At 33.7% G+C, this 19525-nt stretch overlaps 2 protein-coding genes across 12 annotated transcripts in view; one reads left to right on the plus strand and one right to left on the minus strand.

The window, feature by feature from the left end:
- Positions 1-5232: 5232 nt before the first annotated feature.
- Positions 5233-11819, plus strand: LOC118448666 (uncharacterized). 2 transcript variants are annotated; one of them, XM_085656057.1, is made up of 7 exons: positions 5233-5383; positions 5563-5679; positions 5758-5799; positions 5965-10992; positions 11071-11304; positions 11381-11512; positions 11585-11819. In XM_085656057.1, exons 2-7 carry the CDS (start codon positions 5595-5597, stop codon positions 11620-11622), a joined length of 5559 nt encoding a protein of 1852 aa, XP_085512183.1. In that variant the 5' UTR covers positions 5233-5383; positions 5563-5594; the 3' UTR covers positions 11623-11819. The 2 variants fall into 2 exon arrangements, with proteins under 2 accessions (XP_085512183.1, XP_085512182.1); XM_085656056.1 differs by having other exon boundaries at positions 5965-11304.
- A 2027-nt stretch (positions 11820-13846) lies between these two features.
- Positions 13847-19525, minus strand: part of LOC118448736 (protein trachealess-like) — an 85853-nt gene continuing 80174 nt past the window's right edge. For 7 of the 10 annotated variants that reach the window (XM_035882350.2, XM_035882348.2, XM_035882346.2 and 4 more), the window contains 8 exons: positions 19031-19223; positions 18823-18944; positions 18512-18705; positions 18112-18168; positions 17933-18039; positions 17702-17849; positions 17449-17573; positions 13847-16440 (listed from right to left, as the gene is read on the minus strand). In XM_035882350.2, coding sequence (XP_035738243.1) covers positions 14975-16440; positions 17449-17573; positions 17702-17849; positions 17933-18039; positions 18112-18168; positions 18512-18705; positions 18823-18944; positions 19031-19223 — 2412 coding nt within the window. In that variant the 3' untranslated portion in view covers positions 13847-14974. The remainder of the gene's footprint in view (positions 16441-17448; positions 17574-17701; positions 17850-17932; positions 18040-18111; positions 18169-18511; positions 18706-18822; positions 18945-19030; positions 19224-19525) is intronic. The other 3 variants (XM_035882356.2, XM_035882349.2, XM_035882352.2) reach the window with 1 other exon arrangement.

The raw sequence follows: 19525 nt of genomic DNA on the forward strand, positions 1-19525 counted from the left end.
TCGAGTGAATTACCATAGCTTCTCTGTGCGAGTATTGTGAAACGCATTTCTTTGTGTTCGGAAATGATCAACAAATCTGAGCATCAGCTATTTAACCCATTCGAGACCAATTGCACGCCGTGTGTGCAATTGGTCTCGAGGCTTTTACGAGGCTATGAGATCAGCTGCACACCGGAGTGCAATAGTAACGATGAAAAAAAAATATTTGGATCCTGGGCACCGTGTTCGAAAAAATTCGCGGTCTCGAATGGGTTAAGCACACTATCAAGTAGGCAATCGCTATTTCACAGAGACATAAAAGATACTATTCAAACGTGTATATGAAAATCAATAGTAGGGGCTTCATCTTTTTTGCCGCAAATATTGAGGAACACTTGAGTACTAAATTTTTTCTTCATGAAAAATATCAAAAATAGCATTTACGTCACCAATGAGAGTAGTAGTAATCCTTGACCAATTATAATGAACAAGGTCTCATTTTAAAAATGAAGATTTAATCTACGGCACCCTTTTGACGAAGTTTTGAAAAAGCTTTTTATTTGTGCATAAATTATTCTCGAAAAAATATTATTTTTTAACACTATTTGTTTCAAAGAAAATAAAGTTTTTTCAAAAATTCGCCGAAAAAATGCCGTAAACTAAAATTAAACCTTCGTCTTTAAAATGAGACCTTGTTCAATAAAATCGGTCACAATTACCCCTGTTCTCATCGAAAACGTAATCCATTGAAAAACCAGAGATAATGAACAGCCTTAAGTAGTAAGTGAATTTTTAAGTACCTCCGATCACTCGTCAAGCAAAGGTCCGAATCGGCATGAATGATTGTAATTAATTAGTAAAAAAGCATTGAATGACTACGAGTAAATTTCTTTGGAGATTTACTCATTAATGGTTTTATATTTTTTGATTTATTTATCAGATCAGGATAGGCTCTTTTTGTCCGAAATCATTTATAATTATTTGAATATTGAAATTTTTAATATTTCCATACAAGAAACAAATTTTGTAGTACTGTCGAATTAAAATTGTATGGAATAGAAACTGGCTTAAATTTTTGCACGAAGGGACATAAAAGCTTTCATTTAGATGAAATACGGAATGGTTGTTTTCAAAAGGCATTGTACACATTGCGATTTGATTTATTTTTAGAAGAATAATTCTTTATAAATAGAATCACCGTTAAATTGTGATCTTAATAGTTAGTTCCGCGTATAAATCGCGAAAGATCGTGAACTCGGGAGGGAATAATTAATAAATAAGATTATTTTACTAACATATAAACAATTCTTAGCAACATTACAAAAATCCTAAGATATGATTAATATACATATATACTATCGATTTAAAATTGATCATGTTGAATACATACCAATTTAGATTTTTATACGAGAAGTTATAAATGGGTTTCCAGATGCAGCAACCTTCTGGTTGCTGTATCCAGCATGACCAGGGTTGATAATATTTGCGATATATAGAAATCTTATGGGATGCAAGTGCTACCGAGCGAATGGTTGCATATTTCAAGATTTTATCAAAATCTTTTCAATCTAATTCCGATTAAACATAGCTTGGATATAATAAAATTCTAAAATAATTTCTTAGAAAAAAACATAGAAAACTTTTTTATCGAACTTACGCTCGATATCATACCTACATATTTCCTATTTATTTTTATTTACTCTGATTAATAAATATCAAATGTGGGCCCTTGAGACTCTGATTAATAAATATCAAATATTGGCCTTGGAAATGTCTCCTTTCAGTAGGGAAAAATCGAGCTCGATTTTGATACTCTATTTTTGCTCAGTTGAAATGATCTTCTAAATGTCTATTAACAGCGTTCTGAATTCTATGATTCTCACTCTTCTTTTCTCATTTTCTAATTAATCTTCTTCTCTTTCTTACTAATTTTCTTTTCTCACTATTTTTTTCTATCTCCTCTTTCTTTTCTTTCTCTTCTTCTCTTCTATTTCTCTCCTTCTCTTCTTCTCCAGACTGTATCATCGAGGAATAAATTCATCTGTAGTTGAGTTGTTGATCGGGAAGGATTTGATAGATATATCGGCATGAATTTGATGTATTGGCGAGTGGCTCGGTTTATTATCGATTTGTATATTGGAATATAGGTAGGATAGGAAGAACACTTGCAGGCATGTCGGCGGGCACAGGTGTGGATATTTTTCAAATATTTTCGATATTGCTCGAAATTTTGAATAGAAGATCGTTCGTGTTAGAGAGCAGTGTATATAACTACAGATGTTGCAACGATTATTCGTAAGTGGGGACCGATTCTCCTCCAAATAGCGTTGGAGCCCGAATTCTCGTTTAGCTCATGTCACCCCGGAAATGTCGGAAATGTATTTTAGAGTAGTCACTATTATTCTAACACTTACGTGGGTATTCACGGGCACGATTAAAAGTTCTATCGTGGACTTCCTTTTATTGCTCGAAATTTCTCGGAACGCGAATTTTAGAATAGGGTCACTATCAGCTCGTGAGTCTCTAAATGCAGTAATCTCCACGTGATGAGATCTGAGTCGATAATACTTGCAGTATATAGAAATCTATATCTAGATTATATAACGTAAGTTTTACCAAATAAATGATTACGTATACTGTATTTCAGCATTTTCTAAAATGTTTATTGTTTGATTATAAATACTTGGGCATAATATGCCTCAACTGAATATAGGCAATTATATTTAAATAAATATCAGGTCAATCCAAAAGTTTGTGAGCATTTTGGCGAAATATACATGCTACTAATGCACACGAACTTTTTGACTGACCTAATAATTAAACAATATGATAAAACGATTTCTTTTTTGAGAAATTCTAGTTTCTTTATTATTGTTCTAGATTTACTGTAATATTCTGTATTTACTGTAATTTCTAACACATAGGGATTTTTATACAGATGAACATAAAACCTTTCAATTGTGTGAAATGTAGAACGACTCTTTTTATTATTGAAGTCGAAACAAATTTTTTTTTCTTTTTCAAAATTCGATTAAAAATAATTTTATTTTAATAAATTTAAATTTTATATTAAAGTCGAGTCTAAATTTTGCACTTTTTCTCTTTTTTAAGATTCAATTAAATTTATAATTTTATTTTATGTCATAACTGCAAAATATATAAAATATGACAATTGTGGATACTACTGAAATTGCACTGAATAAAGGTGCACATGGAATTGAAACAAGCACACTGAGAATTTATGTCAAGTGCGCCACATGTTACGAAAACGAATATTTATTTAGATTAAAATCAAGAATTTTTAATTTTTTTTCTATATTTTTTAATAATTCATTCGAATGGTTGATTTTTTTATTATTTCAGAAAAAAGAAATACAAAAATATTTCCTTAAATCTTAGCCATCCGTCGTGCTTGAGAAGAAATATACTAGTATAATAACAATAAATATATAAAATATCCATTTAATTAGTTTATGCAAAATCATCTTTATGCTAATTCGGTCGATAGCGCCGTCTAAATTAGTCAATGAAGTAATATAAGACTTTATCGTAGACGTTGCAAATTTGTCCGAAAACAACATTTCTCATTAGCATAGCAGCGTGTCTAAAGAGTTATACGAAGTTCTTTTTCATTATCCTTTTTTAATCGATTACAATAATACGTATTTAAGATTGTTCATTATCCCTAATCTTATAATACGTATACGTATAAGATTGTTCATCATCCCTAATCTTATTATGCCAACAATGAGTACAAGTGTAATTCTTGAATTATTTCAATTAAAAAGACCTTATTTTAAATATGAAGATTTAAGGGAGAACATAACTTTTTCGATTTTTCGAAAGTTTTATTTTTATGCATAAACTATTCTCGAAAAAAACATTGTTTTTTGATACGATTTTTTTTCAAAGAAATTAAAGTTTTTTCAAAAATTCGCAAAAATAATGTTCGCGCTTGATCCTTCATCTTCGTTGATCAAAATAGTTTAAGAATTACATTTGTACTTATTGTTGAAATTACCCATTGTAAAATCAAAGGTAATGAACAATCATATTTAAATAGTATATTATATATATAGGAGAATAGTGTTTCTCTATTACGCTTGTAGTTCATATTTTGTCCATATTTGTCGCTGAAGCCATATATGCTATGAGCAAAAATTCATGAACAGGCTTAATGATAAATAATATTACAGAAATACACGAAAAATTATAAAGCCAAAAGTTTATGAACTGGGATTGGATTAATAGATAATAATGCAAAATAAATAAATAAGTAAATAAAAATGTAATTAAAAATTAAAAGGTTCGTTTATATCAACGTATATAACCTAATATATATGCATTTTCCGCATTAATATGCTAATATTTTTTATACTATACTTTTTTCTAGCAGTTAATTTCTTCTTAATAAGAGGATTATAAATAGAATAATTATGGAGAATATGAGGTAAGGAGGAATTAATTTGATGATATTAAATTGTTAGATTAATAATATAGCAATTCTAAAGATTGTCTTTTTTTTTAATTTATGTGTTATAGTTCTTCATTTTTTTAGTATCTAAAGTATTAAAGTCGAAATATGTTAATAATCACTGGATATCGTAGCATTAAAATAAGGATAATTCATTTAAAACCAGAAAATTATGCTCGCATTAGTATATACAAACAAACCGTTTGTACAAATAATTATACCTTCTTTTAAAGAAACTAATCTTTACAGAAAAATTAATGCATTTTTAAAATACTCTTTTATTTGGTACATTACTTACTTAGTACTTTAGAAAATGTTAAATAGTGAATGTCTAAGTTTTTTTTATATTAAATATTGGTTGGTAAAAATGTAAATTTTTGAACGAACATTTTAGATGCTTGGAAAAATTATAAATATAACTCCTAGTCATAGTTGACTGTATATAACAAGTTTAAAACTCAATGCAAAAGGTAGAAAGGAAAGATGTCCTTCATCAGAAACATCCTAACATATACAATCTTTTTCAAAGTAGATTGTAATTCAATCCTTTTACATTCTAATTGAAGGCAAATATTTTCAATTATATCGATTATGTCATTGACGTAACTTCATGCGGTTTTGTGGTAAAAATTGGTAATATTATTACAGGATTTATCTGATGAATCATTGAGATATAAATAATGCTTTTAAGACAACCTATAGGTATTTGGAATGCTACAAACCAGTTTGTAAGTCTTTTTATTGTATCTTCTATTTAAAGAAATGCAGAGGCAGAAACTCGCATTCTCTCGTGCGATCTCATCTTCGGTACGAGCGTGACATGAATCAAGTTAGCTTTGGGAAACTCCTGAAGATCGATGACGTAGCTTAATCCTAGCCGATTAGCGTCAGTCTTATCGATTACATTACAAAGAGCGGTACATACTCCTGGTAAGAATAAAATAATAACTATTCATTGCCATCCGACATATGTCTTCGACTTATGTCGGTTTCGATCGTATCAGCTAAACATGTCCTTTCACTATGGGTAGCATCCTTATATATATATACAAGTATCGAAAGAGGATGTCCTCAGTAATAGATGCTCAATTGTCTTATATACTTCGTAGGTATTCTTGAATATTTGGCGATAAACGATTAAATGGATAATATATTTTCTTTGAACAATATTTATTTAAGATGTTATTTTCTTCTTACTTTCTTTGCTACGACGTATGCAGCTCCAGGTATCGTTCATTTTTTTTTCTTTAAATTATTTTATTTCTTTTCTATTATTATTTCAATAACACGATATGTTTTTTTAGGAGTTTTAGGATCGTTTGCCGGTAGTAGTTCCGCTGCATTCAGTATGTATAATTTATATTAATTATTTTCATCGATATATTATATATATACGTTTTGTAAAAACTTCGCGTAAATTAAACATCGAAATAAAAATGAAATTGTGATCTATTCATTGTAATTTTGTAATAAAATGTCAAATAAAACTGATGTTATTTGTATTATTTTAGGTAGTGCTTCAGCTAGTGCACATGCAGGTTCTGTTGCAAGTGCAATCAGTTCTGCAAATGCTTTCACTGGTGGTGCTTTTCCTTCGAAAAATCCTGATGGAACATATGGATTAACTCACCAGCAAGGCATTTCTGCTGGGTCTGGAAGCTATATAGAACTTGGAAATATTAATCCAGATTCTAATAAGTCTGGATTATCTCATCAAGTCTCTGGTACTAAAGGAAGTTACAATAATAAGTCTCAAACACCATGTTCCGGATGTTCAAATAATAAAGAAAAATGGGAATTAGATAATTATGATGACCAATCTGAAGAAAAGGAAGAAGAATGGCAAGAAGGGGAACAAGATGATTGTGATGATGGCCAATACAGACTTGAACATCATTATCACCATCATAAAAGTGGAGTAGATAAGAAACAAGAAGAACAAACCATGTCAAGCATACATAAAATAGAAAATACCAATCAATATAATTACAATCAAGCTAATAATAAAGGTGGATATACAACCAGTGATACCAAAGGACAGGGAAATCTCAATGATAGAACATACAATAATTATGGTAATCTTGGACATGTTGGAGCAAATAATCAAAATTTAAATAATAATTATGATGCTTATCAACATAATACCGGTGCTTTGAAAGATTCTTTGCATCCTTCTTCAAGTTGGACTGATATAAATAAAAAGAAAGAAAATGAAAATAAAAATTTAGGCATTCCAGGAGTTCTAACATCTACTTCAACTATAGATAATAAATATGGAAATACAAATAAAGATACAGTTGGTGGTATAACATCTAGCCAACCAAATTTAGGTTGGACAAGTGATACTTATGCAGGTTGTTCTAATACTGGATCTGGATCTGGAACAAATTGTGCAAAAAGTACAGGTGCCTCTAACTCTAATCAAGCACCTGTTAAAATAATCCAATCAGATCTTAAAAAAACTACTAATCGTTCAATGTCAGAAGGAAATAGAGCTACTACAGCATGTAACAATTTACATGGAAACTGTGGTAATAGTATAACAGGTGAAGAGACACAATACCAATCTACATCTGTAGATAGTACAAATTATTTGCAGAATGGATACACTGATAGTACACGAAAAGAAAATAAACCAAATTTATATAATCAACAAAATACAGGACAATGGAAAGATCACGCTAATAAAGATAATTCACCGAATGGAGTTGTTGGTAATGTGGGTGTAGGATCAGGTTGTACTCCTGGAGTCTCTTCTGCTGCTTGTTCAAGTGAACCATCAACTTTGCAAAAAAACATACCTATTCCTACTCAAATATATGGAACTGTTGCTAGTGGACCTGGTAATATAAATGTAGGAAACAAACCACATTCATATGATCAACAAAATACAGGACAATGGAAAGATCACGCTAATAAAGATAATTCTCCAAGTGGAGTTGTTGGTAATGTGAGTGTTGGATCAGGTTGTACACCTGGAGTTTCTTCTCCCGCTTGTTCAAGTGAACCATCAACTTTGCAAAAGAACACACCTATTCCTACTCAAATATATGGAACTGTTGGTAGTGGACCTGGTAATGTAAATGTAGGAAACAAACCACATTCATATGATCAACAAAATACAGGACAATGGAAAGATCACGCTAATAAAGATAATTCACCGAGTGGAGTTGTTGGTAATGTGGGTGTAGGATCAGGTTGCATACCAGGAGTCTCTTCTGTTGCTTGTTCAAGTGAACCATCTACTTTGCAAAAGAACACACCTATTCCTACTCAAATATATGGAACTGTTGGTAGTGGACCTGGTAATGTACATGCAGGAAACAAACCACATTCATATAATCAACCAAATACAGGACAATGGAAAGATCACGCTAATAAAGATAATTCTCCAAGTGGAGTTGTTGGTAATGTGGGTGTTGGATCAGGTTGTACACCTGGAGTCTCTTCTCCCGCTTGTTCAAGTGAACCATCAACTTTGCAAAAAAACACACCTATTCCTACTCAAATATATGGAACTGTTGGTAGTGGACCTGGTAATGTACATGCAGGAAACAAACCACATTCATATAATCAACAAAATACAGGACAATGGAAAGATCACGCTAATAAAGATAATTCACCGAGTGGAGTTGTTGGTAATGTGGGTGTTGGATCAGGTTGCATACCAGGAGTCTCTTCTGTTGCTTGTTCAAGTGAACCATCAACTTTGCAAAAAAACACACCTATTCCTACTCAAATATATGGAACTGTTGCTAGTGGACCTGGTAATGTACATGCAGGAAACAAACCACATTCATATAATCAACCAAATACAGGACAATGGAAAGATCACGCTAATAAAGATAATTCTCCAAGTGGAGTTGTTGGTAATGTGGGTGTTGGATCAGGTTGTACACCTGGAGTCTCTTCTGTTGCTTGTTCAAGTGAACCATCAACTTTGCAAAAAAACACACCTATTCCTACTCAAATATATGGAACTGTTGCTAGTGGACCTGGTAATGTAAATGTAGGAAACAAACCACATTCATATGATCAACAAAATACAGGACAATGGAAAGATCACGCTAATAAAGATAATTCTCCAAGTGGAGTTGTTGGTAATGTGGGTATTGGATCAGGTTGTACACCTGGAGTCTCTTCTCCCGCTTGTTCAAGTGAACCATCTACTTTGCAAAAGAACACACCTATTCCTACTCAAATATATGGAACTGTTGGTAGTGGACCTGGTAATGTACATGCAGGAAACAAACCACATTCATATAATCAACCAAATACAGGACAATGGAAAGATCACGCTAATAAAGATAATTCTCCAAGTGGAGTTGTTGGTAATGTGGGTGTTGGATCAGGTTGTACACCTGGAGTCTCTTCTCCCGCTTGTTCAAGTGAACCATCAACTTTGCAAAAAAACACACCTATTCCTACTCAAATATATGGAACTGTTGGTAGTGGACCTGGTAATGTACATGCAGGAAACAAACCACATTCATATAATCAACAAAATACAGGACAATGGAAAGATCACGCTAATAAAGATAATTCACCGAGTGGAGTTGTTGGTAATGTGGGTGTTGGATCAGGTTGTACACCTGGAGTCTCTTCTCCCGCTTGTTCAAGTGAACCATCTACTTTGCAAAAGAACACACCTATTCCTACTCAAATATATGGAACTGTTGGTAGTGGACCTGGTAATGTACATGCAGGAAACAAACCACATTCATATAATCAACAAAATACAGGACAATGGAAAGATCACGCTAATAAAGATAATTCTCCAAGTGGAGTTGTTGGTAATGTGGGTATTGGATCAGGTTGTACACCTGGAGTCTCTTCTCCCACTTGTTCAAGTGAACCATCAACTTTGCAAAAGAATACACCTATTCCTACTCAAATATATGGAACTGTTGGTAGTGGACCTGGTAATGTACATGCAGGAAACAAACCACATTCATATAATCAACAAAATACAGGACAATGGAAAGATCACGCTAATAAAGATAATTCACCGAGTGGAGTTGTTGGTAATGTGGGTGTTGGATCAAGTTGTACACCTGGAGTCTCTTCTCCCGCTTGTTCAAGTGAACCATCAACTTTACAAAAAAACACACCTATTCCTCCTAAAATATATGGAACTGTTGGTAGTAGACCTGGCAATGTAAATGTAGGAAACAAACCACATTCATATGATCAAGAAAATACAGGACAATGGAAAGATCACGCTAATAAAGATAATTCACCGAGTGGAGTTGTTGGTAATGTGGGTGTAGGATCAGGTTGTACTCCTGGAGTCTCTTCTGCTGCTTGTTCAAGTGAACCATCAACTTTGCAAAAAAACATACCTATTCCTACTCAAATATATGGAACTGTTGGTAGTGGATCTGGTAATGTACATGTAGGAAACAAACCACATTCATATGATCAACAAAATACAGGACAATGGAATGATCACGCTGATAAAGGTAATTCACCAAATGGAGTTGCTGGTAATGTGGGTGTAGGATCCGGTTGTACTCCTGGAATATCCTTATCTTCTTGTTCGAGTGAAATACCAACTGTACAAAAGAACGTCCCAACTTTTTCTCAAACATTTGGTACTACCGGTAGTGGAGCTTCTTATCAAAATAGCAAAAATTCTAACCAACCTAGTGGCTCAGGAAATTGTGGTACTTTTGGTAGTAGCACATGCATAGGTAGCACAGGATACCCCTTAGGAAGTTCTCAAACAACAGTTGGTGCTATTGGAAATGGGCACAATATTCATGGACAAAGTGGTTCTGGAGATAAAAATTCTTATAAATGGAATGGTACAAATCCTTTCTTACATGGAGGACAAGGCAATCTGAGACCAGTTATACATACAACTAGTTCACCTATATTTATTACGAACAGTCTTGATGCATTCGATACAACTTCCAAACCTATTGGTTTTGGTAATCCTTTTCTAGATGGTACCATAAGTAATACATTCGGAACTCAACATGATAAACATGATGTAGAAGTAACTCCTATTAAAAGTGATGCTTTAAATAAGCCTATTGGTGTGGGAAATCCATTTCTAACGAACGGAAATGGAGGGAGCAAAAGCAGTACTCCAACGTATTCTGGTGCAAGTATAGGAAGCGTTTCAAGTATCAGCATTCTACCATTAGTTACAACAACTATTAAACCTATTGGACAAAATAATCCATTTTTGGAAGTATCAGGTGGAAATGTAGTAAACAAATATCCTCTTGGAGTACATCCAAATGTAGCTGAAAACAACAAAAATGTACTCTCTGGAAGTGGAACTTCTGCAAATAAAGATTCAATACATTTTTCTAAATCAGGAGTAGGAATTACATCTCCTGGAACTTATTCAAATACAAATCGTGGAGTGAAGAGTAGTAATCAGCATAACAAAATATTTGGAAATGTTGCAATTAGTAATGCGGGTTCTTCGAGTACCGGAAACATTGATACAGACAAAAGTACTGGACTCAATATTCCTAGTGCATATAATAGTAATAATTCTGGTCATGGTGTAAGTTCGTTGACAGGTACAGTTGGTAATAACAAACCTTCTTACACACTTTCAACATCTCCTGAATTTTATGATTATAAAAATATGTCACCAGAAACAAGTGGAAATGGTGGTGCCACCAATGACAATAGAAATTCTCCGTCCAATTCTTTGATTAATGGAAATAATGCAAATGGTCAATTTAATCCTCAAATAACAAATGCCGGAGCACAATCATTTGCAGGTGCTCATGCCGGAAGTTTCGCTAGTTCTTTTAGTAGTTCTCAAGCTTCAAGTTCAAGTTCGAGTTTTGCCAGCAGTAAATCTGGATCATATACAGCTAATGGAGGTTTGCTATTTCTATACTTTCTTATATTGAACATTTTTTTGCTTTTTATTTCATATTTTTGATATGCATTTTTTAGATCCGAATATTCTGCATCAATTGAACGGTAATTGGCCGTTTGACATTGCTAGAAGTGTGAGTGGAGCCAGTTCTTGGCCATCCTTAAACGCAGGATCGCACGCCTCTGCATTTGCTAGCAGTAGTGTTGGCGGTGTGTATTTTTAATTTGAATATTTTGTTAATTATTAAAATATCTTAATTAATTAAATTATCATTTTTCTAGGCTGGCCCGGATCTGAACCGATCAATGTAAAAAGTTAATAAATTAAATATAAAAGCGCAATTCAAATATGGAAGAAAGATAAAGAAGAAAAACTTTTTAAAAGCAACCATTATCGTATATAATTCAAGATGATATTATCATTTAAAGCGAAAATATTAAGTTATGATTGAAATGAATAAAGAGCAAAGATGTGTAACGCTTGAAAAAATTTCTAAATATATATCTTTTAATTAAATATATTATGTATATTTACATAATATATAAAACGCAAATTGTGTTTTATACTTCCCTTTCTTTTTTTCTTTTTTATTTTCTTTGATTTTATTATCATAAACTTTAATATGAAAAAGTATGCAGATCAAAAAGAAACTTTGTTACAAAGATGAATGATATTCGATGTATCAGGATCACGTGTGTTCATTCTTACATTTAGAAAGATCTGAATGGATTCCAGGAAGAGAATAAATAGTAAGTGAATATATTCACGATTGACTAAGATTGGTCGTTTTCCATGTGTACGGAACACGTGGCATATGCATTTTAACCAATAAGAATATTAAATAGAGTGATTGGCGGGAGTTGCATCGAAGCAAGATTATCGATCATTTCTACGTTTACATAATATTCAAAATGTAATTATTTTACAAGAACTTACCCGATTAGAAGATCAATGATTTTTTTGTGTAGAGAACAGGCGAGTATTATTAAAATATATACTCTTAAAATCGTTAATGTTTTATATAAATGATTTACGTTATAATGAAGATTAAATAAAATTCATATTCGTCGATACTTTAGGCGTTTAATGGTATATTTCACAAATCGTGTTTTCCTTTTACATGGGCTGATTTTCTAACAGAAACAGAATTTGTAAAAACCTCGGAAAAACGATGGGTAGAAATATATAATATAACACAATATTGCAGAGAGCGCAGGCTCTATTTATACACAGTGCACTCCTCGTCGGGAACTACCGATTAAAAACGTTTTTCGATAAAATAGAACGTTCTCCTAAAGAGATTACATCCGAAACGTTTTTTTAGAGTAATCTCTTTTTTATTTCTCTTTATATTTCGTTATTTTTTCTTTTCTTTCGTGCCTCTTTCCTTTCTTGTCTTCTTTTCATTTTTCTCGTGCTCGACACTTGTCTCCTTCTTTTGTTATCTACATTACAACTATTCAGTACATAGAAGACAACGTTTGCGCAGCACCTGTAAATATACATATCTTTATTTATTCTTAACGTGTAAACAATTTGACAAAGTGCTTAACAAATGCATTATTCTTCTTTTTCTTCTTGTTTTTTTTCTTGTTTTTCTTCTTTTTTTTGTTCTTTTCTTTTTTTATTTTCGTTTAATCCTTCAATTTATTCACCGTCCGACCAAACTCGAAATTGTCGATCGTGGAAATTTTTTTTTTATTTCGAGTTCGGCCTAATATCACTTAATCGTTGCGTAAAATTTTACACTTATCGCGAAAACTGAACTATTTTAAGATGTGCGGAAACGAAGGGTACAAGGTAAAAAACAAAATGAGAAATGGCGATAAGTCGTACAAGTATGTATGTATGTATGTATGTATATATATATGTATATATATATTTATATAATATATATAATATGCCCTATGTGAAACGGAAAGAGTTTATTCGTCGAAAGAGTTCAGAGTACTTTGGCAATGAGAGTTTCTACACGTATTATCGCGAGTGATAGCGATCCGCGCGATTTTAATTAGTTCTTATCTTTTCTTTTCTTTTCTTTTTTATATTTTTTTTCTAAAACTGAACGATTAAAACGAACCACTATGAGTTCGTTCAAAAATTTATCATCAACGTAGCGTACATACGTGTGTAGTTTCATTCAATCGAGGTACGAGGAGCAAAACGAAACGATTTACGGTATAAAAAAAATTGCTAAAACTAAATAATATATAATAATAATTATAATAATAATTGTAATAATAATAATAATAATAATAATAATAATAATAATAATAATAATAATAATAATAATAATAATAATAATAATATTAATAATAATAATTAATAATAATAATAATAAAAATAATAATAATAATAATAATAATAATAATAATAATAATAATAATAATAATAATAATAATAATAATAATAATAATAATAATAATAATAATAATAATAATAATAATAATAATAATAGTAATAATAATAATAATAATAATAATAATAATAATAATAATAATAATAATAATAATAATAATAATAATAATAATAATAATTCGAGTAACTATTGTCACGATGCAAATATAGTTCCGTCAATAGTAATAACGACAATGACGATTAATTATTATTTGTAGTCCTCTTCCTCTCTTTATTTGTTATTTTTCTTTCTCTTGCATATCCACCATTTTGCATTTAGATCATATAGATACATACACAGTCGTCGCGTTGAAATCATTTTGATAGAGACTTACGCTAGATGTCGGCACGAAATTCATTTCTTTTTGTTTTGTTGCGCGTAATCCCTTCGAGGCCTACGTTCCACCGTAGATAATAATTTAGTTTTACTGTTTCTTTTTATTTATTTTCTTTTATTTTCTTTATTTTTTTTTTTTTTTGTTAATTCTTTATATTACAATAAGTTTGCATCCTACGTGCAAGAATTAACCCTTTGCGGTCTGACACGATGCAGCACTTTTTTTTGTCAGACGTTTTTCTCGCTTACCTATATTGCACGATTTCTTGTCTCTTTAAAATGTAGACAAAGAAAAAAAGCTAGAAAGAGAGAGAGAGAGAGAGAGAAAGAGAGAGAGAGAGAGAAAGAGAGAGACAGAAAGAGAAAAAGAGAGAGCACCTCGAGAAACAAATAATTTCTTTGTTAGTCCAGCATAACGTCATCGAATCGACACAAGCAAATATCATTTTGGATAAAAGAGTCTCAAGACGTAACTAGAATCTATTTATCTAGTTTTGATCGATACGAACATCCCCTATCATAGCTTGTAATACCTCACAATTATATTCAGACTGTAATGGAAGTATGTCAGGCTGCAAGGGGTTATGGCGATATAGTCACAGCACGATCGTCGCCTTGAGCGTGCGAGACGACGAGAACAACACACTTTCGATATTTCTTTCTTTAGTTCCTTTTCTACCAACTAATCGTTGATATATATCGATATGTTGACTGATACAAATCAACTAGATTTATCAACGAATTGGGGCCGGGGATCGGGGGATGTATGGTAGAAAGGAAGGACTCGAAGTTAAAGCGAAGAAAATTGATCACGTTGACTATTCGTTATCTTCGATTGATATGCATACGAGACAGCCCCGTCAGTCCGATCATGTTCTTCGTTCAAAAATTCGAATTATTTAAGTACACGCGTGTCGCGTACAGCACTGGGACGCCACTAGGACGTCGAACCGTACCAACTGTTTGCCGTTGCCTTGTTAGACGGGTGATATATATGGAAACCAGCTGCTGCGGCTGCCGCTGCTGCAGCTGGGTGATGATAAAACTGGGCTTGTTCTCCGAGACCAGCAGAGGCGTATGCTGCCGCAGCATCGAGGGCACTCGGGTGAACGGTCGCTGAGTAGACTTGTGGTTTTAGAGGTAAAGGTTGAGCCGGTTCGTACTGATGACGTAATACAGGTTCCCCATAGGTCGAGGAGGTGTCATACGAGCTGATCACATTCACCGGGTGAAGTTGTTGTTGCTGTTGTTGTTGCTGTTGCTGCTGTGGTTGCTGTTGATGGTGATGGTGGTGATGATGCTGTTGCTGTTGTTGCTTGTCACGAGGCGAGACTGATGACGGTGGCGTCATGGCCGAATGATAATCTACCGCGTAACCACCTGCCGTCGAATATGAAGATACCAAACTTGTAAAAGCATCGGTTCCACAGCTGTTACCACTGGCCGAAGCTTTTTGATTGTGTGTAGTTAGAATGAACTGATGTTCGCCATAGGTACTCGAACCTTCGGAACCCGGTGGTGTTGGTAGTGGACCATTTTGACCGGTCTCGCTGGCATAATAGGATCCACCCGATGAAGGTGTCCTCGCACCTCCAGCCGACGTTATCCCGTGAACATTCGCACGTATCACGCTTTCCCGATTTGCGTAGAGTTGCCTGAGAAGGGCCGAGGCTGGTAACGGTGCGGTCGCCGATTGTTGAGGACTTAGGTGACCGAGGTGATGATGTGCTCCTATCCATTGTATTGTACTTCTTTGCTGTTGTTGTTTCAACAAAGCGTCCGTACTAAAATCTGTAGGTTGATGTAGACTCGGAGAATTAGATTTATTCAATGCTGTACCAGGTAGATGCTTTGACATCGCTTGTTCCAGGTCCTTCACTGATGCCCCAGCTGTAGCACCAACACCACCGACGCTTCCAGGACCGGTGTCGGTTCCACCAGTGTTACTACCAGGATTACTATTCCCACCACCACCACCACTGTTTTCGGTTACATCAGTTGTCCCAGACCTAACATTTCCTTCACCACTTCGTCTAGACTTTGGACTCGTCGCGCACAAGACTTGTTCGTTTGTAGAGATCGAGTGATTTGAAGGTGTTGGGCTTAAAGGATTATTCCTCTCGTTGTTCGCCACTTTCTCAGTAACCTCCTCCTCTTCGTCCTCCTCATTCGAACTGCTCTCCTCCTCCTGAAGCTTTCGCTTGTGTCCACGTAATTTTACCACCAGCGTGCTGATATTTCCTATTGCTGCCTGTGGTTCCTGCTGAAGCTGAGCCATGCTATCATGATGCCTGTTGCCTCTCTTCTCGCTCTCTGAACCTCGTGTGTCCTCCCGATCTTCCGGCGGAGAACGATGAGGATGTTCTTGATGCTGATTCGTCGGACCTCCACGACTTCGTCCTTCTGAAATGATACGGATCTCTTTTCTATTTTACGCTGACTTTCTTTCGAACTACGTTTTGACACGTACGATATTAGTACATATTCTCGTGGAAACGAACGTTAAAGCTTTTCTCTTTCACACGATTTAAGTTTTGCTAACACAAATTTAATTGTGTCTGTAAATTGTGTTTTTTTTTACAAAAAAGAAAATATATAAATGATATATATATATATATATATATCATATTTTTGAAGTTAAATATTTTAGTTTCTCTTATTATACTAGCGCTGAATTAATATACGTATGTGTCGATAGATCTTTCTGACATGATATTCTATTGATTTTTCTCTCACGTGAATAGTATCGAAAACACACGTGAATATATTTTTACTTTTTCAAAATATACAACGACTTATACATTCCTTAAAAATTAATTCACGCTAAAAGGTAGTGAACGTTACTGTTTGCCATGATTATGCTTACGAGAATTGAAAGATGAGGTAGAGTAAAACACTTGTAAACGTAGTGTGATATAAATAATATATTTTAAACACGGGCGAGCACCTTACAGGCGTTTCACGTGTGTTTCCGGATCGTTCGGAAGATCAGGATGACGGAGGTACCGTGGCATTCTAATTTTGACCATTATCAGACATTTCCTGCAAAGGAACAAAAGTTCGTTAGGGAAAGACTCTCGATAGTACCTATTCCGCGACGTTCGTTTCAATGCAACGTATTATTAACCTATGCACCAATTTATAACGAAAGAAAAAAAAATAAAAAAAAGAAGGAAGCTATCAAGATTTACGATTCGTTAATTTTCTAATATTCTTTGTCCCAGCGCTAAGAAATGCCACTAGAAAGTTTTACCTGCACATAGCTAATATAATTTCGTATACGTAATAATTTGAATTTAATAAAATTAATTATTTAATTTAAACGTTGGTGATAACAATCAATTGCCTGTCTTTCGTAACGAATGATGAATTAAAATAATTCTATTGGGAAGAAAACAAACACAATCATACCTCCTCTATCGGCATCAGGCGATCCATTTTCTGGATCATTTCCTGTCGCATCCTCTCGTTTAACACCAGTAACACCGTCTTCGAGTTGACAACAATCCATAATTAGATTTTCATATTCACGACCGCTGTAATAAAAATTTGTCGGAGTTTTGTCAAATGCATTATTAATAGAATTTTTAAATAGATTGAATTAAATTTAATTTTTTTTTGTATCTAATTATATAAATGGTGTTACGAATTAATTATTGCTTACCTTATTACATAGTTTACACAAATGATGTTTTGTTCCTCAGCATTTTTGGAATTACATACGACGGTCGCACATGTTTGCAGCCACGTATAACCTCCGCTTTTGTTCATTAATCGGTAATAATGTGTTAAGACTTGTCCTTTGTGGATTACTAAAATTCAAGACATTATGAAAATAGGAAAGATCAAAAAAGAAAAAGAAAAGAAAAAATAAAATAATAAAGTGGATACTCACGATCTATGTGTGATTTTCGAAGACGATTTGCATCCTCACCGTGACATAAAGTATACAAATTTTTACCCGTTAATTCATCAGCTGTATAATCCAATAATTCAGATACCCTGTAAGCAAATAAAAAACATGCTAATCGAATATAAATATTAAATTTTTTAACAGAGAATGTTAATTATTACCCCTTTGAGATAGACAACCTTCCATACACTGCCGATAATGATGTTTGAGAACGCCATCTATGGGTAAGAAATCTTTTTAAGCTCCTCCAATGGATAACATGACTATAACAGTTGTCTACCGTGGGAGCAGAAAATATTGTTTACCGATAGATGGCGTTGGCAAGCAACATTATTAATGACATATAAAATATTGCATATTCTAAGGTGCACTAAAAATACTTGTATAAATATAAAGAATTACATAAATTGGATAGATAAATGTAAAAGATTAATAATAATTCAATTAAGTCGAGCGACAAACTAATCGATATTTCCAATTTCATTATTCCCAAAGAATCATTTGAAATACTCGATATTCTATCGTCATAAAATGTAAGACATTGTTTATCTAGACACTCACTTTGGTTCGCAATGTGCTATCCGAAAATCGAAGTTGATACGAGTGACGAACATGTCGGTTTCCAATCGGATTTCGTGTACGCTCGGTGGCGGAAGTGCGATAGCCAAGCCAACCATACCCATCAATGGAGGGGCCGTCTTTCTTGTATGACTAAACGTGTATTGTGGTCTCAAACGACACAATAGTAGTACGACCTATTTTCGATGAAGTACAATGCAAAACAAAAAAAGAGATGAAATGAAATAATAAAAAAAAAACAAAAGGAAAATTTAAAACATGGAATATAGTTTTCTAAACATATTTCAACATACTCTATAACCCGAAGATTTAAAATGGCAACCTCTTTTCGTTAACGTGGATTTCATTCTTACACAAAATGCACGATCGTAACCTTTGTAAAGACCACTCGCTGAGAGCGACATCAAGGAAGACACTGTAAAAAAAACAAAATACACAGGATTTCGTTGGGAACAACTTAAAAAAAACCAAAATATTCTTTCAATTACGTTATAAACATACCGTCTGGATTTGCAGTCGAGGACGAGCCATGTTCCTCCGAAGCGGCACTACTCGGAGAAGCTAAACCGGAACTAGACGAATGCGGACCGGAAGAGCTTGCGGATGAAGCCAAACCCAGTCCTAATTGTTCAGCGACCTCGGCGTGATCCTGCTGATGCACGTAATCGAAAACGCTCGAACCTGTCATTTCTACCTGAAATCATCATCGATTTTTTCGTTTCACTTCATCGATGATTTCTCTATACTTAAACTAGCCACATAGTTGCGAGGTGATATATATCTACGTAACATATTTCCTCGAATTACTATACTCCTATGTACATAGGTAGTACATACATAGATACATACATATGTAGCAATGCTTTATTTGTATTCTATAAGCGAACTTGGATGATGACGCGCGTAAGCCCAACGTCTGTCGGTCACGCTTCTCTTCTCGGTATTAAGACGTACGTACGAGCTACGATAAGTGCATCGGAAAAACGAATAACAGTT

The sequence above is a fragment of the Vespa mandarinia genome, chromosome 3 (genome assembly GCF_050613455.1).
Source record: "Vespa mandarinia isolate Hongniang chromosome 3, ASM5061345v1, whole genome shotgun sequence".
Classification (NCBI taxonomy): domain Eukaryota; kingdom Metazoa; phylum Arthropoda; class Insecta; order Hymenoptera; family Vespidae; genus Vespa; species Vespa mandarinia.